The 23,249-nt window shown below is 32.1% G+C and overlaps 1 protein-coding gene across 1 annotated transcript in view; it reads left to right on the top strand.

Moving 5' to 3' along the window:
- LOC127732618 (uncharacterized) overlaps positions 1-20,742 on the top strand; it is a 39,008-nt gene extending 18,266 nt beyond the window's left edge. The window contains exon 2 of the mRNA XM_052241699.1: positions 17,138-20,742. Within this exon, the coding sequence (XP_052097659.1) occupies positions 17,138-18,546 (1,409 nt within the window). The 3' untranslated portion in view covers positions 18,547-20,742. The remainder of the gene's footprint in view (positions 1-17,137) is intronic.
- The last annotated feature ends 2,507 nt before the right edge of the window (positions 20,743-23,249 follow it).

Raw genomic sequence — 23,249 nt, 5'->3', positions numbered from 1 at the left:
TGCTAGATTCTGCAAAATAACATAATTATGTTCTTTTTTGTTTCTTTAGATTTTATTAAAAAATTTCATCTTTTTTTCAATTTTTCACCTACATTTTCATCTATTATAGTTATCTTTGAATCTTGTCACATATTTTTTTTGTGTTTTGTTTTTGGAAGGGGTGTTTTTTGGACAAAACAACTAAAGAATTTTTATTTTTATATTAACCATTCGGTTGCCATAGCCACAATATACCGGAATCTGCAATTTCAATGATATTAACTTAATAATAATGACTTAAACATTTGTCTTTCTCCTAAGGAAATCTTCATTAATGCTAAGAAAGTGAATACCAAGATATTTTCCCTTACAATGTGGACAATGAAATTTACTCCAAAAACTTCGTGTTCATTCTGCAGTCTTATTAGTAATAAATTAGAGAAAAATATAAACACTGCACTTTGAAATGCCTATAATGATCTAAAGTTTATTTTCAGGCCCCTTGGAGAATTAATTCAGATCAATACAATGAAATCTAAAAGAAAAATTGTGTGATTTAGAACGCCATTCTAAACGGGATTTTTACCTAAATTATCAATTTTACGTAAAAAATATACTTGTCTTGTATCTTAATATAAGATTCAAATTTCCTCATGTCAAGAAAAAATTAAACTTATTTTACCGCATGATATAATTAGACATTCAATAACAGGTGCTCCGAAAACGTTACGTGACTTTACATCGAGGTTTTCTCATTATGACGTTTACCGCCATAAGCCACATATTACCTCTGTAAATTTGCAACCTATTGATATATTTGACATTTCAAAAAAATAGACTCATACCAGCGGCACGTCCGCTTATACCCCCCCCTTTTCCCGGGTTGATAGACGACTGTTAATTTGGCTATTTTTTTTATGTCCCTTTGGTCATATACAGTGTAGATCCTCGCGTAATCAGGTATTTATACATCATTGGCTTTTAAACTTTTGAGTTTGGGAGTCCCTGGTAAAGGTTATTCCAGAAAATAGTCTCTTCGGACGCAACACATTTATAATGCGATATGTATTATTATTTTCTAGCACTGATCCGATACTGTTGTTAGTGGACTGATTAAAAAATTAGATATTATTATGGTTCCAACTCCATAACACACAGTTGACCAAAGATGAATTTGGTTATTCTTTTATGTCTCCTTTGGTCATATAGCTCGTTCCGTTATTTATACATCATTGGCTTTCAAGCTTTTTAGTTTGAGATTTCTTGATGAAGGTAAAATTCCAGGAAAGCGCTTCGGACGCACCAATTTCTAACGTGTTATTTTCTTTTCCTAGCACTGGGTCGTCGATACCGCTACTGGTGGACTGTTAGTCCCCAAGGGTGTTATCATCTCTGTCATCAGTGCTACGATACTGACATGATTTATAACTCTCAGACAAAGTTGACCTTAGATACGATTAGTTATTCTTTTTATGTCCCTTTTGGTCATATTAGCTTTCAAGTTTTTTGTTTGTTTTGAGCGTTCCTGGTGAAAGTAAGTCAGTAAAACAAGTCAGAATGTGATCTATTGACAGCAAATGTTGCTTCAAAGTAGAAATCAATACTATATTCACAAAACCAAATTACACGGTCTGATAGGTTTGCAAATAATACAGCACAGCGACAAATTCGATCAAACACAATACTTTTATAACATTAGTTTAAATTGCTGATTCTGATTTTAGATATACTTCTCATAGAATTGCATGCAGACGATATCAAATAATGATACAGTGTATTGTTAACAGTCAAGAGTTTCCTGAATATTGAAATAACTTTTTATAAAATGGAAACGATACACGCTGAATGCATCTGTATTTTAAATAGATATATCTTTCTGTTATATATGTTTACTTACGAAACACCTGATAGCTAATGAAACAAGTTTAAATTTATATATCAAAGAAACTACATGACATTCCTCAGAGATTTCCCATCATTAATATATAATATCAAAATGTTATATAGTCCTGCACATTATTGTTGAAAACAATTATTATGAAACATTGAAAATTGTAATTTTTCTTCAGAAATTTGTATAAAAAGACATTTTGAGAGAGAGAGAGATGGTTGTGTCATGTTCTTATTGATTGTTCTTATTGATTAGAGTTATAGAATCTTATAACTGTTTAAATATACAGCTAAATAAATAATGCATACCAAATATTAAATAATCAAGTCAGAAAAGTGTTATATTGGGGAAAACATGCCGTACTTTGACCTATAATTGTTTACTTTTTACACATTGTGACTTGGATGGATACTTGTCTCATTGGCACTCATACCACATCTTCTTATCTATACTGACCAGTGATCTTGTTCAAAATGGCTAAAATACCTTACAATCCTTTTAACGATTAAACAGATACTTTATTCTTTATCACATGTCAGTTGTCTTAACTGTCATTCTTACTCATTGTTACATAGAAAAAAAAATTCTTATAATATCATCTTCAAGGTTTCGAATTGTCATGACCTACTATAATGATGGGATGGATGATATACTGTGAGTAAATGGATAATGAAAATACAATATTTCTCTAATTTCCTGCAGGCATTTGGATTTTTACATTCATCAAACAAAACAGATAATCGGGTCAATAATTTTATTACGAATGCATCTTTGTCATTCTTCATGGTTTAAACTCGTTTCAGTTAGTGATTTCTTATTCTTTATGTTGTTTTAAACAATTTGCAGAATTAAAGATCGTATCTACGCTTAAATGTTTCATTCTTGTTAATTATTTCAAATCATGGATATGTCGGCTCGATGTTATTTTTATCATACCAGTTTTTACATTGATGATACAACGGGACTGCCGACCTTTGTTCACTTCCGTTTTTTTGTGAAATGTTATCTTCAGTTACAAAATAAATGTAAGACTTATACAACTAAGGGAATGTGGAATTTTTGCCAAAGATACAACTATCCACCAGAGACCAAATGACGTGGATGTACGTGGACCGTACTGTCTTCAACAATGAGGAAAACCAATACCGCACAGTAAGCTTTAAAAGATTCCGACAAAATGTAACGCAATTTAGAAGAAAAAAAACAAAACCTGATTTCTAATAATAACAAAAAAGAAAAAAAGTATGACAGACAGCAAATAACGGCAACCACAGAATTACAGGCTCCTGCCTTTGGATTGGCGATACAGAATTTCTGGACTGGCAATACAGAATATGGCGGGGATAAACATGTTTGTGAGCGCTCAACCCTCCCGCTAGCCCTGGACAGTGGTGTAACATACAACATAAGAAAAAAATATAGAATTTCGTTAGAAAGGGCTTGAATCATCAGATCGGCACGTAGCTAAACAAGTTGCTTTCTTTTAAAAAAGAAAAGCAACACGTGAACCGAGACCGCTAATTAGGTCCAAGGACACAGTTATCGTCCTTTGGTTTTCGTTGTCTACGAATATAGTCCCTAGTGTGAACAGTGTATAACTTTCATTTTTTTTTATACACTTTCCCATTTTATTTCTTGATGTTTTATGCATGAAATATTAAGTAAGGGGATGAAATTACACGTTAAAAAAATTTGGGTGCTGAATCTTTATGTTAAGTAGTGATTTGGTCCAGTTAAAAAAGGTAAAAAATTAGAATGTCTGAAGCTGTCAAACTGAATTTTAGCCCCCCCTTAACACAGAATTGTCAATATTTTGAGTTAGAGCTGGTAGAAGTTTCTATAATTTTGATATTATTTGTATCAATAGTAGTACACTACACTGTAAAAATCTTTTTGAGATAGAGCAGGTGCGATTTTTTTAATTTGAATTTATTGTCTATAAGAAATGCACTACGAAATAACTGTGTTCTCGGGCCATTAGTCACTAAACATTTGTTGCTGAATTTTTTGCTTTTGATTTGAAATAGTTGACTAGAATAAGGAAATGCTGATGTGAAAACACCTTTATTGAAAATATGTATTTGTGTGTAGATTCTTGCTCAAGTTAATAAAAAAACACTGATGGATTTTAGTTTGTGAATAGAAAAGTATATACAGCTAACATTTGAATTTACCTTTTAAGACTTGACGGTTAATCTGCAAATCGGATTGTCTTAAGAAAAGACAGACCAATAGCAACATAAATTTCAGCACTCTGTTTGCTTTATAATTTGAATGCATTTGTTTTACCGTTCATATCTTCATATTTTTTTCCTGGATGCCTTCAATTAATCTTATACTCATTATTTAAGCGCTCTGTACTCATGGTAAAGGTGGTATAGAGAAATTGAAAGTACAATTTCCATTTGAAGTGTAAGGTTTCGTATGTTTTTCTTGAAGAATATCTTGTTTTGAAAAGTTTTATGTGAGTCAATAAAATCGTCATAAATATCAAGATTAAAATTTTGTAAACCAAACGTGCGTTTCGTCTACAATAATTCCATCAGTGTCTCTCGGAACATAAAAGTTAAAAGGACCAAAGTACGAATTTGAAGAGCATTGAAGACCTAAAAATTCCGAAAGGTCTTGGTAAATACGACAAAGGTAATATATTCATGGGATAGAACATCCTTAATATTTCGAAAATTTCATTTTTTATAATAGGACAGTCACTCACTGGAGAAATACCTAGTGGTCAGAATATCTTAATGATGACCATGCATCAAAGTCACTTGTCAAGCTCTTACTGCCGTGTCCTGAATTTAGATAAGAAATGCGAAAATTCAAATTCCGTGCGTGAAATTAATATCTATGCATACACGTGGTTTTCCTGCGCAAGAAATAGTAAATGGAAAGCATACGCACTGATATTCTAGATTAGAATATGCATCTGCGTCTAAACGTATATCTATTCTTAAATCTAATGTTAGTTGATTTCGGATGTCAACTACCTACATCAATAGGCTTGACTCCGGAATCATTGCCATTTAATCCGGAATTTGTGTGAATGCAAACCGCTATTGTCGTCAAATCGGGGTTTCAAATCAAATCCTATTTTGTTGTGTCGTGTGACCAGGGTGTAAGATAATATAAATGAACAAAGACGTGTGCAGGATAGCTGGTCAACACAAATACAATTTTCAAAATCTCACTATATTGCAAAGATTGAGATTGATTGATTGATTGTTGGTTGCTTAACGTCCAGTGGCAAATATTTCATGCATGTTCAGGAAGAGAACAAATTAACAATACATACAATAGGTAGGTCCTGTAGTAGTATGCCGTCCGTGATGAAAGTCGGGGAAATTTGAACTACCACTTGAAAATGAGGGTATATTGGATGGGACAGAAATTTTGTCTTGCAACAGGCCAGATACGGACCCCTCAAAGAGTTGTTGCAAAGGTTCTTAACGTGCAAAGAGCATGGCACTCTTTCTACACGAGGCATCGGATTTAACGTTAACATTCTGACCGGACGTATCTGCGTACTTGTACATCGCGCACAGCCAAACGGACCCCACTTTGATTTATGAGTTTTACGGCGGGTCGGAGGAAGACCAAGAGTTACCGTATATCTATCCCTCAGTCATTGGGGATGCAAAGAGTTAGATGCTATAGGAGTGAACTATTAAAAACAAATCAAACAAAAAAAGAATCAAAATTTATAAACATACATTCTGTTCATAAATCTTTTCCGAAAATTTGAAATATACTATCAATAAACACAAACGTTAGAAAAGTATTTACTGATGGACATTTTTTATCAAATCAATCTCTTCTTCTAGTCTAGCTTTCAGAACATATTGCTATACAAAATATAAGCAGCGACTTATAAAACCAAAACTAAAACAGTATGAAATAATTAACGTAGTACATAAAAGATTGTTGTAAAATATTAATTACGTTTTTCTGTGAGATGCAAGAATTTAAAATCCTTGTGAATTGAAACCATGCAAGTATATTTTTTTTCATTCACTACAGTTGGAATTTTAGATACTAATCGATTTGTGTGCATCCCTGATAATTGGTGCTCTTATTGTTGCATATAACTTTCATGAATGTATTCACTGTTAAAACCAGTTGGACATGATATCACATTATTAATTATATTCTATTAATGATAAATTTAGTTTCATATTTTAAACTTAATAATTATAATGAATATTCTCTTGGTCTGTTATTGTAAAATAAAATATTTTTTGACAGAAATATCGTTTTGTTTAATTATCTTTCCACTTTCCCTACCTAAAGATAAATACTTTTTTATCAGAAACACCATTTCTTCTTGCTTTCCGACATTTGCGGCTCAGGCTATGATGGCTAAATACAAAATATCACGTGATAAACGTTAAGCAATAATCATTTTATTCTGGGATATAATATATTGTCAGTATATTATTCCCAGGTTTCTTGTCACGATGCACAATAGCACGTTGTATCTGGGACAATTATTCTAACAATATATTATGTCCCAGGTTGTATTAAATGCTACACACAACGCGTACAAGGACAGTCTCAAAACATTAAATTATATAATTGCGTTTTAATAATACTTAATATTTGATAAACGTTTATATAAAAACAAACATGTATTGTCAAAAAGCGAAAAATTTGGAATATATAAGTGATTTTTTTTCACCTCAGTCTAGTCTTTACTTTTTTTCCCGATCTACAAATGAACTTTGATTGTTGAAATATACAATATCACGTGGTAGCCTATCCATACAGGGACCGTGTCGAAGACCTAGATAACTACCTGTATAAATGATCGAAAATTATCGAGACGTTTCGAGAATCTTGTTTCCGAGGGTATCTGAATGGCCCATAGAAGCTACCAAAACTCACCAATATATTAACTAACAAAAAAGCACAAAGTACCGATCTAAGAGTACTCGCAATGAACAAAGCCAATGTCAACTATAATAAATAAATCATGAAACAAGACTATAGTCTCGAAATTTTTAATCTATATAAATTGCATTTAATGGACTTCATCGGCTTTTTCTGAAAATTAAATATATCAACAGAGGTATTGATTTTATCAACTTATCTATTATATTTATAGACTCTACCATTCAAAACTTTACACCTTATTTTGATGGCACAGAACCACCTATTATTTAGTATACATACAAAAGAACAGAAGTTTAATTTTTCATAATACGTCAGTAACATCAGACGTCACTGTAGAAAATACTTGAGACTTTGAATCGTCAAAATTTAGGATATGATCCCTATGGCCATTTTATTACGGGGTACCACAATATCGTTTAAGACCGAGAGGTTAAAAACTTTTTGTAAAAAGAACCAAAATATTGACATCCATCTAAAATAGATTGGAAACAGTTTCGCCAGGTTTAAGAGGGCGCTCTTTCGTCGTATTGTGAAAATTAAGTGTAAACGAGGAAAATCTGATAAAAAATCTCTTGATTCTTATTTGAATAAATGTATGAATGTTGTGGATATTCAAATATCACATTTTGAAAATAATTTAGATATAAATAAAAGAGTACATAAAACGCATATTAAAGCAGTTTGTGTTTGTACCGGCCGACAAAGCAGCCAACAATGTGATGGTGGTATGCCATAAATGCTACACGGAAGTTCTTGAGAATGAAATTATAAATTCTTCTACATTCAGGTCCGTGCTCTCCACAGAGAGTCATATTGTAAACAATAATGGCATAAACACATCAAAGCTTAAGGCCTCTTCTGAACACGTGAAGGTCCCTACTATGTATTGGTTGCCGTAAAAGATCGTTTCATCTCGGCCTCTAATAAGTGTTCTACAACTATTCTTTCAGTACTTTTAACTAGGTCCTTAACTACTACCAAACAACTTATCATTAACTTTTGTAATAAACCACATGAAAATAGTGGAATTAACTATTTTTGGAGTGTACAAAAATCTTTGGATGTTTTAGATAAGTTACGTGCTTTTGATAGTCCTTTTGATTCTGTTGGCAGATTTGACTTTTAAACTCTTTTAAAGTTTTCCTATTCAGTTAAATGGTCGTTTGATAAATCTGATTGCAAATATATTTGTTGCAACTCATTCAAAGCCTTTTCTCTCATGAGAAAGTTAAATATGCTAGATATACATACTGGATGTGTGATGAAATGATTGAAGCTTTTAATTTTCTCCTTGAAATTTATATACGTTTCAGCAATAAAGTTTATCGACAGGTTGTAGGTATTCCTATGGTCACCAATTGCGCCCCTTTAATAACATACTCTTGTGCTTGTACTGTTATGCATCACAGTTTATGACCAAACCCAGTAAAGATCCGTCATAATTGCATCTAACTGATAAATTCAATAACACTTATCGTTATCTTGATGATAATTTTTCAAGAATTTTCTAAATATACTGCCGAAATTTACCCAAAAGGAACTTGCCTTAAATAAATTTAAGCGGCAATAACCGTCCTTTCCTAGATTAAGATATTTCAGTTTTACACGGGAAACTCTACACAAAAAAATTACGACAAAAGGGACAATTTTTCGTTTCCTATTGTTAATTTTCCTTTTTGGGACGATGATGTTCCTTTGGCACAATCTTACGGTGTTTATATATCACAACTCGTTCGTTATGCCCGTGTCTGTAATGTCGTTTTGGATTTCAATGAACGTAATCTACATGTATGTATTACTAGTAAATTATTAAGTCAGGGATTTTGTTACCCTGAAAACCTTTACTTAATTCTTCTATAGATAACAAGATTTGGTTTGGAAATTTGGTTGTACCTATAGAAATTTTATTTCAAACGGGATAGAACATCCTAAATTTTACGGTGATGTTGTTTACCGAGCCCGGTAATTTAGAATACGATCCGGGTAAACTTATCGATCCTTTAAATAAACTTATTCTAACATGTTACCAATTCAACACTGTAATTAGATCTTTGAATATTGTTTTCATTGGTATAAATATTGATTTTGTTTTCAGTAAATTAAAATCAAACTAAATATGGTTGTTATATACATATTCTCATTAATGGCTCTACAATCTATCGATACCTGTGTCTTGCCATTGCACAAGGTCAAGATTTTCTCTGGCTGATAATGACGTCTTTACACTAACTTCATTGGATGTTGGATGTGTACTGATTGACAATTTAGTCTTAGATGCATGATTTTTACAGAGGATGACCTTGAGGTCATTCCGCTGTATTGCTATCGCCTAAATTTCCATTATGCAAATTAGTTTTAGGATTTCAACCGATCTATAAAAATTATAGATCCGCGGTCATTACAAGGGAAAAAAGTGCATTTTTATACCTGCGATTCCGTTCTCCGTTCGTACGATGTTTCATCAAAAAATGGAATCATTTCAGTTGTTGATTTAGTACTGAAAATTTGACTGAATTATCTCCTTATTAAATACGGTTTTATATGTTTAATAGGTGTTTAAGAAAGAGGTCAGGTGCTCATGTTCATTCATAAAATTATCGTTCATTCATGAATTTATCGTAAAATCAAAATCACTACACAGGTCACACAGGTTGTATACGTAGTGTCAAAAGATTACCTGTATAGTATCTAAAAATAGACAAACTTAACTGACTCCTTACTGTAGTGTGTGATAACATTTTGTCAGGGAATTCGATGTTTGCTATACCACTGTTCATTTCAACGCACTTTATGACGATACCACTTTATCAATATGAATGAAATTTTTTGCAGTGTTTTAAGAAATAATTTTACTTTAGAATCGCGTATCATTTGTGAACTATTAAATGTTTTACAAGGACGAATTTTCTGTATAAAGTCAATAATTGTGTGAACTTTTGAAGCCCAAACTTTTTATAGCCTTAAATACGCTAATGAAAGATCCGAAAACTATACCCATACAGAACGACATGTTTTTGAAATTGTAGCAAAACTTTTGGTTGACAAATTTTAATTCATTATTGCATAAATATTAACTTGAAATATCTGTCATTTTCTCCCTACCCAGTTTACCTCTATTAATCATTATGATGTGGACTTGACATTGTTATTGAATCTTATGCAATTTGATTGGGTTAAGTTATTATTAGATTACCTTCAAACTGTTCATGCTTTTTCGTACGAGTATATTGATTAAATCAGAGCGTGCATGAATGTGTACAGAAAATTAAATGACCTGCAAACTGGACACTGGACCAGTCCATATAACGTTTTATCAATGAATAGATTTTTTTTTTATTTCCCAAATTACAGGGCCCATAAAGGGCATAAAATCAGATACAATTGATTTACATAATTGGTAACAACAACAATAATAGCGGCATATAAATAGATATTTAGTATATAAGCATTGGTCAGAATCAGATGAACGAAACTTAAGGTATGAAAGGTAACAATTGCCACTTTTTATCTTTTCACATAATTTTCCACATACACATTAGATAAATTATTTTTGATAGCCTATTGCGGAAAAAAAGAGAAAGTTTACTGTATTAACGTTCTATTCCATTAAATACGCCATTTTTCGAAGATAAATGCAGAAAAACATTTATGAACGGCTACGCCAGGTAAAATTGTTGTTTATCCTAAAAAAAAATACAATTTTCAGTTTCATTAGAATATTATAATAATAATAAATCCCAAATTTATGTAGTCATTAGATAAAGTCCTTATATGTCCGATCTGCTTATTTTTGGACATCAAAAGACAATACGATCGTTTTAAGGTCAATTTCGTCTACCTCACACAATTTTGTTAGGCACTATAATGAAATGGACCTGAAATTTATTTCACATGTTTCCTGAAAATTGATAAATATCAAAGCAACATAGAGCTGTTTGTTCTAGTTCGTATAATGACAATTTAATGTCATGTTTGTTTGTGATGACCCCCCTTTTCGGGATTGCATCAGAATTATAGTTATCTCGTATCGCATGAGGATGACACATGTCAACTGAGCAATTATGTTTGGGACTTAGTTTTAAGAAATGATGTCAAAGTAACATTATGAAAATATTTTTAGTAAGCTGAAATATATATTTATTTTTTACATGTTTATGTCTTGTAAGATATTTTATTTCTGTCCCGTTTTTCAACATTTGCGTCTGGAAAGTTGAAATGTTTTAACTGAATGGTTAATTAAAATTAATTATGAAAATGGTTAAAATTAAATCAATAAAGGAAATTATTGCCCAGTTACAAACACTACCAGGGGATAATCCATAATGATTTTTTTTCCAGTTATATGTTTCAGCACATGTATAATTAACCCCAACTTTAGCCTGGTAAACTTGTTGTCTCCTTGTAAAATATAAAACATATTTAAAATGATTTCCTGCTAAAGTCTTATATTGATATAAAGTTAAAACCGTCTTGCTTCTCACTAGTCAACACTCCTGTCCTGTCAGGTTTAATTCTTATATATATGGATGAAAAATAAAAGTCCACAAAACATTAACATGGCAGCAATTGCTTTTACAGCCTTTAAGACTTTGATTTTTTTTTTACAGAAGAGTGTCCACCATGCACTTGCATTACACTATAATAATAGTAGAATAGTATGATATACAAATAGATGAAAATTATATATACATGCAACCGTAATATTAATATAATATATAACAACAAACCAGTGTATTCTCTGGAACTATTATTATATTATTATAATAGTCTAAGGTATACTGATTTGTATCACTACAATATAATAGTTATTACGGTGAGGTTGAATTTCCTGTCATTTATTCATCATCCAAGTACGAACTTGTATAAGAAAAAAAAATCTCTGTAAATTAACCTCAGTTTCAGGTATAGAGATGTGATCTGTTTCTGTGACATGTGCTTTTGACCATCCACAAGAACCTGCGGTCATCCGATGTTCAGTACTTCAGTACTTTGATTTTATAAGTTGTTATTGGCTTTGATCTAGCTGTCAGTAACTGCGAGTACTCTCAGATCTGTATTTTTGTTGTTGTGGGGATGTATAAATACCCATCTACGTGCGGTCTGTGTATTTGTAAGATATTTTCTGCTTTGTATCGATCTAAAGGCAACAGTCGTATACCGCTGTTCAATAGTCATAAATTAATTAAGGGAAAACAAATCCGTGTCACAAACCAAAACCGAGGGAAACACATCAATTATGAGAGGAAAACAAAGGAACAACAGAAACACTGAACTGCAACAAAAACAAACGCCAACATACTTAGAAACGTACTATTGAGCCCTTTTCAACTGTTACACCGCTGTCCCAGGTAAGGGGGAGAAATTGGCGCTAGCAAACTAGTTTAACCCCGCCACATTCTATAGGTGTCTGTCACAAGTCAGGAGCCTGTAATTCAGTGGTTGTCGTTTGTTGCTTTATATCATATTTGTTTTTCGTTCATTGTTTTTTTCGTGTGTGCATAAATCAGGCAATTAGTTTTCTCGTTTGAATTGTTTACATTTGTCATTTTAAGGGGCCTTTTATCGCTGTTGTTAACTTCTATTACATTTGGTCTCCGGTGGAGAGTTGTCTTATTGGCAATCATACCACATCTTATTTTTATATTCATAAAAATAAGGATGTTCTACAAACTTGTTTAGGAAAAGATAATTAGGTCTTTCCACTTTTCGGTGGAAAGACCTATTGTATTTGTTCTGATTATTATTTTTTTTTTTTCTTCTTCCGCCACTTTTATTTCTTGCGTATAAATTTTGTTTCGCAAGATGTCGCTTAGATGTTTGGCATATGATATCGAACAGTTTATGCGCCTTTGAAATTCACCATGCTTAACCGAATACTTTTCTTTGTAGGAGTTATCTCCGCGAACACTGTTTTCCTTGTGACTGCATCTCCTCTGTAACCGTAAAAGAAAACGACAAATTTATTTTATAAAATTGCTTGTTATATCCTTCGCATGATTTGTCCTATTTTGACCGAAGCAATATGAACACTCCATATGAGAGTTATTTCCCCTTATGCGTTTGTTATTAGTGATATGCATTTCTATCTTGTAAACCATAAGTGATAGAGACCTAGGATCTTTTGATTTGAGGTCCTTGATCCAAAAAAAAGAAAATAAGGTCAAGGTCAGAGGTCAAGGTCATATTATAAATTTTGATTTTGGCTTATTTTCACTTCTTTTCAAAAACCGTATAAGATATCGACAAGATATTTTTACTAAATTGTAAGTTGCGACATGTCGTAACACATAAATTTTGGTTGAAATGGTACGCTAACATTAAATTGGAGTTTTCTCCCCTCTTATGTTAAAAATTAGGCGTAAAGTGATATAAATCATTAACCATATATAATTAAGACCTATGGTCTTTTGATTTGAAGCCCTCGGTTTATGACCTTGAAACTGAGCTAAAGGTCATAGGTAAATTTGACGTTCTAGATTTTGACCTTTGCTTTTTCCTCGTTAGTATACGTGATAAAGCCATAGGACTTTTTGCATTACGTTGCAAGCCACTTGACCATGGAAAAGCCAACCGGAAGTGACCTTGTGTAAACCGGAAGTAGCTATTGTTTGTACTTATTTAATGTAAAAGTATATTAAACCCTATATTTTTGGAATCAGTATCAAGTAAACTATCAAATAAAACCGGAAGTGACATCTTTAAAACCGGAAGTAACAATTTATCTCCCTTATTTTGAAAAAAATGTATAGAAATCATGTAATTTTGGAATCAGTGTACAATAAACTATCATTAAACGCTGAATATGATATTTTAAACCAAATTTTAATAGTTCTATTTCAAAATAGATCTTTATTAGTGGAAAGACCTTCAATTGTTCTCTGAACAATTGGTTTTTAATTGTAAACAAGGTTTCTACTTTGGGAATATGTTCGCGCTTATTTTTCAATGCTTATTTCAATTTTTATATACACACAATTAAAGCAGTCAACAACAAAATGACTACTAATACGTATTACGATTCTGTGTTTTCGCGGTTGTCTTTACTATCATACTCTAAACATTTCGATTGGATGATATACATGTTTTTCTTTTTGATTCCTCAGTCGTCTAATTAAAAAGAAGATGTTGTATGATTGCCAAAGAGACAACTCTCCACAAAAGACCAAATGACACAGAAATGAACAACTATAGGTCACCGTTCGGCCTTCAACAATGAGCAAAGCCCATACGGCATAATTTGTTTTCAACTAAGAAAGTAACATACCTGCAATTTACTATTGAATACAACAAATTTTTTGAACCAAATTTTATATGACTAATTGTGTTTGACTGACAAGGTTCCTCAAAATTTTTGTGTCAGTCCTATTTCAGTTGCTTTATTTATTTAACAAGTAATAAGAAGATTTTGTTTTCGATGTTCCATATTTGTCCGTTTGGGGTCTTTGAGTAGACAGAAGTGTAATAAGTTATCTTAACCATTGTTGCGAAGCTCTTACCTGAACACCCACCTATATCATTGATTTTTCTGTCTGTTCAATGGTGTGTTGTATGTTATCCGGTTATGCCATGTTTAAGATTTGGTTTCAATTACAACAACACTTAATTTAATGAAGTTAATTGAGTACAGTAAATTTTCTTGATTAGTAAAATCTTAACATGACATCTGTAACTTTATATCAATACAAAGAAAACGTGTCCATTATCCCACATCTGAATGTTGTAGATAACAGCATAACAATTACAGAAGCCATTTTACTTCGTTAACCTATGTTAATTTTAATTTGAAAAAGAAGGTTAATGATAATTGGGTTATCAAACAAATGCTGGCAGCTTTGAAACATAAGTCTAATAAGGCAAAGTGTAAAATTTTACTTGACGAGACCAGCCTCTCGAACTTAACTCATCAACTCTGTTGGACTTGACAAGAAAGCGCTCTAAATATTTTTTTCTTTTAAATGTATCATATTTCAAGTTGTATTAAACGAGAACACATGTTCCCAAGAAGATCCCGAGTGTAGATATACGTGTCCACGTCCATATATTATGTTTGCACGATAAACAATTGTTTTTATTGATATCCTACATTACTTCCCAAACGTAAACGACGTCAACGAACAATCGGTTCTTACTGTGATGGAATAGCATTAAGCAGTGTGACATAGGAAATATACGGGAAAGTCAACGAATTCGAAAGTCGTCTAATATATCTTTTCCCGACATTTGTTTCACTCATAGAGAGCGATGACGAACAGAAAAAAACCATGACTATAAGAGCAACAGAAAACGACGAAGAAAAAACACTGCATAGGAAACTTAAAATTTAGCAACATGAACCCAACCAATAAAAATAAATTGCATCTATTTTGACATTTTTTTCACCTAAGTTTATTTATGATCCCGACAAAAGTTTCCATTCTGTAGATGTATCATTATTTACTTTATAGTTCCACCAATTAAATTTTGACTCCTTATTAAATCATAGAAAATGGGTTTGAACCGACCTCCAACGATCTATGATTCTGTTATGAGGAGTAATCAAATTGCACCCATGCTTAAATTCACATCCGTAAAAATCAAATAACTGATGTTTTATTTTATTTCTCCAAATATTTAGAACAATTTTACAATGGTCCATGCTTACTATTCACTTTTTTTAAGAATTGATGCCTGTAACATATTTTAATTGCTCATTTTTAAAAGTTGACTTTTTGTGTTATGGCGACGTTTCCGTAGATGTTACTTTTCCTAGTGGATACTCCATCTTTGATATATACTGTGAATGTTTTGTGTATATTCAAACATATTTAGCTAAGTTGAAAAACGTGTATAATGTCAAATCATAAACATACAGATCATTTAGTCTCTAAGAAATCTTGCAAGACTTCCACTGTTATTTTTGCTAAATAGGTGCAATTTGGGTACCGTGACGTTAGACGAATTTATTTTTTCTAGTATTTTGGGGGATTCTGTCGCCTTCATGTGCATATACCCGACATCTTCATTTATTCATATTATCTACATATAAAATTTATTCCGATGATGAACAAAAAAATCGTATAATACCAGTGATTGAAATTTCGTAGAAACGGATGAAATATTAAACAGAATAATGAATACAGTTCTTTTTGTTGATTTTTTTAAAAATCTTTCAATAGAAACAAATCAGTATTTAGTTTCAGATACTTCTTTTTTACCAGAATATATTTAACAGTATATACGCTTGTTTACCTTGTTACTAGATAACATTTGATTAATTAAAAAAGAAACTTTTTCGAGAAGTAATGTGTTTATCATATATGGCAGGTAGGAGTCATTCGAAACCAATTAATTACCCATTACTTTTGATCTATTCTGTCAAACGTTTACTTAGGTTAGGATATTTTTTTATGATACCGATTCTTGTTTGATATTTAACCCTTAATAAGTAAACTCATTTTAAAATAATATATCTGCTTCGAGGCTAAACTATGAACACGATGTCTTTAAATAAGTTACCATTTTAGGATTAGTACAAAATCTTTATGCAAAATGTTTTGAAGATGAGAAAAAAAAAGAAATAAAAAACAACAAACACGCGGCAAATATAGTAACAATACAAGGACACGAATGATGTATACAAGGCGAGAGAAAAATTGACTGCTTAATCAAAGAAGACAAGGATGTCTTAATGTCATTTCCTAGCCGTGACATTTGCTGTTGAATTTGAATGACGGGTATGCATGGATATAGCAGGAAATTGTCCATTTTGCTTGTTTTTAATAAATAGTTGTGGCAAGGACAAGCATCCCAAACCTCCCTATTTAAATATTGTCCTGTTCGTGGCCCTTGTCTTACTCCTAGTTGGAGGTCTGAGATTCAGACTTTTTTTTCTCTCCCATGGTTCTCTGATTTACATTGACTTGTAGCTATTCACAGATGACAAGGGAAAACGAGATGGTAACGTTGTAAGCAACCTCATTCTAGTGTATACAACAAATTCGACAAAAGAAGGAATCGAACACTAACCTTTCTATGATGTCCTCGAACATTGCCTCCTTTCAGTTTAATTAATTGTGCGGCTAATAATGAAAAAGAATTTTAAGATACATTATCAGAGAGGTTACCTTTTACGTGAAGACCTTAAATGCCCTAATGTCGTAGCATTTCCAATTAATTAGAAACTTATATATATATATGTATCAAATATTCATTTTAAAAGAACAAAGAAAGACCTTAAGTGATCCTTTTTATGTATATGACATAAAAAAGCAATCAATGCAATAAACCATTAAAAGTGAGCATGCAACAACCATCGAATTTTCCCTAGTCATCTGTCTAAAAGGTTTTATATTATGGATAATGGAGCTTTTAATGACTCATCTTTGCTAATTTCAGGTAATGCATTACAGGAAGAAACAAATAGTGACGATAATTTAAAGGATGACGCATATGGGAAACTTGTAACATGGATTATAGATATGGCGGATACGGATTGCACTGGAAAAGAGCTTATGCAAGATATGCTAGATGGAGAAACGGTTTTACATAATACTGGTACTGACTCGGACACATCAAGATCTCTTAACTTGTCAAGCCAGCAGGCTTCCATTGATTCTGTAGGCAGTGGTTCTGAAAATATGTCCTGGAAGTCGTCTATCAGTCCCGATTCAAGGTCAATATGCACAATACCGGAAACTCGTTACCTGGGTCGTGCACAGTCAGAGGACATTGAATCAGTTAGACCAAAACAACGAGGTGTTTTTCTGAAGCAAATTTCGGTAGCTTGTGATTCAAGAACAGCCCCAAAAGCCTTAAACAGGGACAAATCGCTTGAATTTAGTAAACCAAAGGAATTAAATAAATCTCTTGATATACATAAATCTTCAGAAATGAGCAAATCAATGAAATCTCTAAAATCTGCTAGGGATCGCAAGGATATAGAACCTAACTTAAAAATGAAAGAAACCGAGTTATTGAAGGCACGATATCAAAATATTATGTCGAAAAAAGAACAAAATACGCTTATTAAACAAAGCTCTGAACCAGAATCCTTCAGAAACAAATTGCAGCCAAGACAAAAGCTAGGACTAGGGACTAAATCATTTGATAATTTTTTGGATGTCCCCAAGCCATTTTCACCGGCATACATAAGACAGTCAAGCGACGAAAGCTCTTCTAGCAAGAAAGACTATTTATCAACATCTTCTAAATCATTTGACAGCGATTCTGCACGATGCATATCAACTAGTCCTCGAGCAAAAGGTAAAAGAACAATTAGTGAGGAAGGATTCCGAAAGAAAGAGAAATATCGAATGAGTATTCGGAACAAGCCTGTCAAATCTTTCGACATTTTCCTCGACGACAGTGTCAAATCGTCAAAGAATTCAATGAGCCGACAAACCACCATTAGCATCGAAGATGAAGATGGAGTCATAATTGAAAATATTCACCAGGATAGTGAAGAGGAAATGATTCCTTTAAGACCATTGTCGGTTGAAAACGATAACGCCGGAAAATTTGATGTCAGTTTTGAATCATCAAAAAACCAACAAAACAAGCGTACTCCTTTAGGAATTTTGAGTCGAAGTGTTGGGAATATAAGGGAGAAGACTTCAAAATTGAAGTCACTTGTACGAAGAAAGAGTAGCAGTCTGATGACAATAAAGTCTTCAGAGAACGAGGACAATAGGACGGAAGCAATGAAAGCAGTCTCAAATGAAGAGGTCATTTTAAACGACACACTACTTGATGGCAATATTAACGATATTCTCTTTGCAATTGATACATTATGGCCAACACAATGATTATATCAAGCCGTTATAGATTGTGTTACAATATGATTTTTATTTTTATATGACTTTGACTTCATAACATTGTTGTATATTTCATGATCGTCCTTCATTTTTAAGAAATTTCGAATTTATATTTCAGTATATTGTCTTTTATTTGAAGCTTTCGCATTGATTTAATATGTATTTACATAATTGGGACAAATGAGTAAAGTAAAGAACGAACATTGACATTGATTTTATAATCGTATATCAGTAATTGATGTGAAGGTAATATCTATAGTACGACATAAATGTACCATGGATTTAGTGTATGATCAGGAATTAAGTTAGAATCTTGGCGAAGGTGCGCAGGCTAATGAAAGGGAAACTTTTGCGCTGTTAATATTTTAACAACAGAATTTTTTATGTTGACAAATATAAGAACCGCTCTCCTTCCTTGATATGTTTTTACACAAACTAAACTACCTTCTAAAAGATATGTACACCTAGAATCAACTAACCTAAAATATCGTTTCTCATCTCATCCACATTTATATTTATATATGATCGTTCTGATCATGCTTGTGATATTTGCCACTGTTCGTTAAGCAGCAATCAATCAATGTTAATATAATTTGGGAATCATTTACTTTTACTTTTCATTGACAATGTATCAATAAACGTAAACAATTTATAACTTGTTAAATTGCTTGCTTCTATCATGATGAAATTAGCATAAAATAAAACAACCCCAACTGTTAAATATTCAAAACATTCATTTAAAATGGCATATTCATCAGTCTAGAAATGGTCTAGGAACTGTGAAGAATTACCTGTCTCTTTAATCTTTTGTATTGGTAAGAGTTGGCTGCTCTACGAATCCAAATTGAACAATATTAAAATCAATTCTGGAAAATAAAATCGAGTTTCCTCACCTCGAACCAGTGAATTTTAATTTCTTAGTACCATTCTACACCCAAGAAAACATCGTTACATTGCCTCCCGTTGTCCTTACTATCTAGTCGACACATTATTCTACCAATATAGCATTATTTTTTAAACAAAAAGCGCAATTACTAGCATGGGTAAAACTACGAAAAGGTGTATAATAGGTATGCTCATTTGAAGTTATATTAATATAAAGACAAGAAGATGTGGTATAATTGTCATAGACAACTATCCATGATTTAAACAGGACAAACATATAAACAACTATATAGTAGTTCTTAAACATGCTTTATAAGCCTTTTTCAATGAGACACATTGGGTTGCAATAGGTCACTAAACACATCTATCTAGCCCAGTTGACGAATTTAAACAATTCTTTGTAACAATCATTCACAATATCGAGACCAAAGTCTACTATGTGCTCACAAATTGTCCCAGATGTTTCAACCAAGAATATTTTGTTATTATACTATTGCTAGAGTAAACAGTACCATTTTGTACAATTAAAACAACCTTTATACATTGTAGGTGCACATCGTTGAAATCAATGTGTCATACGAGCTGAATTATTTTCTGTATAACATCTGTACCCATATCAATGCTTTCAAAAGTTGTTTCTGTAGCAAAAAAAAAAAAAAAAATAAACCCATTCACCGAAATTCTTTATTAATGTGTTACACAGATTTCTCAGTGGTAATCCTCTAAAACAAACATTTATAAACATGCAATCACGGCTACTCATAGTATTTACTCATTTAGGGTTTCGTGAATTAAAATGATTCATCAACATTTAATATATGCTTTCATTATCTATTTTCTAATCAAAACATAGTTGCCATAACATAAAATATGCGCCTCGTTTTTTTTTTTTATACATAATTTATTGACAGGAAAAAAGAGAAACAGTTTTTATTTTCGCACAAATATCAGAGAACAGATGTTTTCTCCGGGTGAAAAAGAAATTTTTCAGAGAAAGACATCTCTATAAAACTGATGGTACCTGTTTAATCGTCGATTTGGACTAATGCTTAATTGGTCTGTCTTTGGTGTTTTAACAGTTTATCCGTTTGTTGGTTGTCCTTGTTCATATATCAATTGTATATTTTGCACAAGCTTTGAAAAATGTTAAACACGTAAAATCGATTGTATGAAAACTGAAATGTATTACACACATGTCGTTGTTCTAATTTCTATCAAGTTAATTATTTTTTGTCTATTACATGAAACCAATCAAATGTATAGAATGAAAGTAAAAATTAAACAACAATAAACTTATTTTCAAACAAACTTCACTGATTAATTACAAATTCACGTTTTATTTATATTTGATATTCTTTTTTTTTTTAATTTTCCATCCATTAAATTTCTTTGTTTAATGACTCATGTCCAAGATAAATTGACAACGCAAAGCAAAAACCGAAAAACCACAAAAAGACAAACAACGGAAAGACAAACAACAGTCTATAAAACACAACATAGAAAATTAAAACTGAGCAACACAAACCCCACCAAAAACTGGGGGTGATCTTAGGTGCTCCGGAAGAGAAAGCAGATGCTAATCCACATGTGACAACCGTCGTGTTACTTATACATTATAACTACTAATTCAGTGATAAGTCTTAATCGGGAATGATATACTTATCATTGATAATCAATTGTCTTATATTATTTCTTTGATTAATGTGATCTGATACTTCAGTTCTCTTCTGTCACTTACCAAATCAGAAAAAAATAAAAAATAGAAAAAATAGTAATATGATAACAGAAAAAAGAGCAAAACTAACGAAATGGGGTTACATGCATATTACTCCGAATAAATGAAGTATGCCCGCCTGCGATAGTACTTGGGGTATAACGTTTTCCTGCATGTCCGTCCTATAATTCGTCTGTTTGTCTACATGTTCCTTTAGTATCAAGTTAAACTTTTGGTTTACGCAAGAACGTAAAGCAGCTTACTTGGTTTGAGGTAGTTTACCATAACGTTGTGGTTACAATCACTTGAGACTTAGTAGACATGTTCATAATGATGTGATCTTTAAAATAAATAAGCCTTTATCCTCGTCGATACTAAAAGTTTATACACTTATTAAATGCAAATATTTAGACAGTATCATTTACACCAAGAATAGCTGATTACCTTTTTTGAAATTACTTTTTTAATTTAAAAATATACAAATACGTAAACAATGCTGGACTATCGTCCAATGTTTTGTATGTCACAAGGCCTCACAAGGCCAGACGAGCTTGTCTCATAAAGCTTTATTCCCACATCCTAACATTAATATGCATGTACCCTATTGTTATTACTAAATGGAAATATAAATGACTCTCGTCTGACCCTTTTGATACATGTTATAATATCATTTCTTCAATTTTCTACAGCAGCACCAGAAAACAAATGCACGAACGATAAGACATTTAGCAGACAAGCATTGATGCAAGCACATGCGGTATATAGAAAAGAAAGAGTATGAAAAGAACACTAACTTAGGGTGACAGAATATAAAAAAATTATATTATATTTTGCGAACACTTTTAGAGTGAAGGAATACTTTTTTGGAATCCTTTACGCACATTCAATATACATGTAGATCAACTTCACAAAGGTTTAATTTTAAATAACAGAGTATAAATGCAACATGCATCATTTTTTCCGATAAATATATGCACGTGAACGATTTCTGAATGATACAAAATCATATAAATCCGAAATACCGTCCGATCACATTTATGCTTCTTATAAAAACATTCGACTTTGTTTATTAATATATCATAGTGTCCATGTAGCTATGGATTATATTAATCGTCAATTTTTTAACGTTTGTGGACAGTGATGTTTGTCAAAGTTTTGCACATGAAATACAAACTGTAGTTTTGTGATTAAAACAAACTGAAGAATACTTTCCTGTAATTTGTCAATTCTAGCAGTATTAGTTTGTAAACAAAATGGCCAGGTAAGAAGACTCATTAACATATTATACAGTGTTTTCATATCATGGTGAGCAATAGACACACTTTTCCTATCAAACTTTGTAATTTATTGCATGAAATGTGGTTCATTCATATTAGCAAGACACTAATGCAGATCAGCGGACCTTACTGCATATTGAGATTTATGCGATTCACATGTTTTTTTCCCATTACAACTACAATAATTCACCACTGCTGATATGTATAACGTTCTATCTGTCAAAACCCTTGGATGATCCTTGATCCGCAGTGTGCTCTATACTAATTGTTGAGAAGGAAAGTTGTTCCGAAACGGGTCGATCAATATCCGGAGTTCGAGTATCTGTAGATGAACAATGCATTTTGCCATATATATACTGCTTACTGTTCAACTCAAGTTAATTCTGGATAAATGCTGAAAGGTGTTCAATTTTAACTGAAAATTATTCTTGTGAATTGAACAAAATTACAACCAGGCCGATTTAGAGCTTGAAATATATTGTAGATATTTGTCTATCATTACTGTTGAAGACCACATGATGGCCTCTAGATTCATCTATCCTTCATCTCTTTGTTGGCAAGGGGATGATGCGTTTTTTGTTGTTTTTCTTAGTATGGAAAAAAAATGAAACAATGTATATATCCCATCACTTTTAGGGTCTGTGCTTTAGGGATATGATTACATTGCAAGCTTATTTTACACTTAATCTACTTTAATCTGCTGTTTTGCTTGTTTATTGTTTTTAGACAGAAATATCAACATTATATGATAGTTTTCGTGTGAGTGTGTTTTTTTTAAGTCATTACTTCATCTAGAAAATTAAATTATAGCGTCTATA

This window comes from Mytilus californianus, unplaced genomic scaffold, assembly GCF_021869535.1.
Source record: "Mytilus californianus isolate M0D057914Y unplaced genomic scaffold, xbMytCali1.0.p SCAF_26, whole genome shotgun sequence".
NCBI classification, from domain to species: domain Eukaryota; kingdom Metazoa; phylum Mollusca; class Bivalvia; order Mytilida; family Mytilidae; genus Mytilus; species Mytilus californianus.
This window is presented reverse-complemented; position numbering and strand designations above follow the sequence as displayed.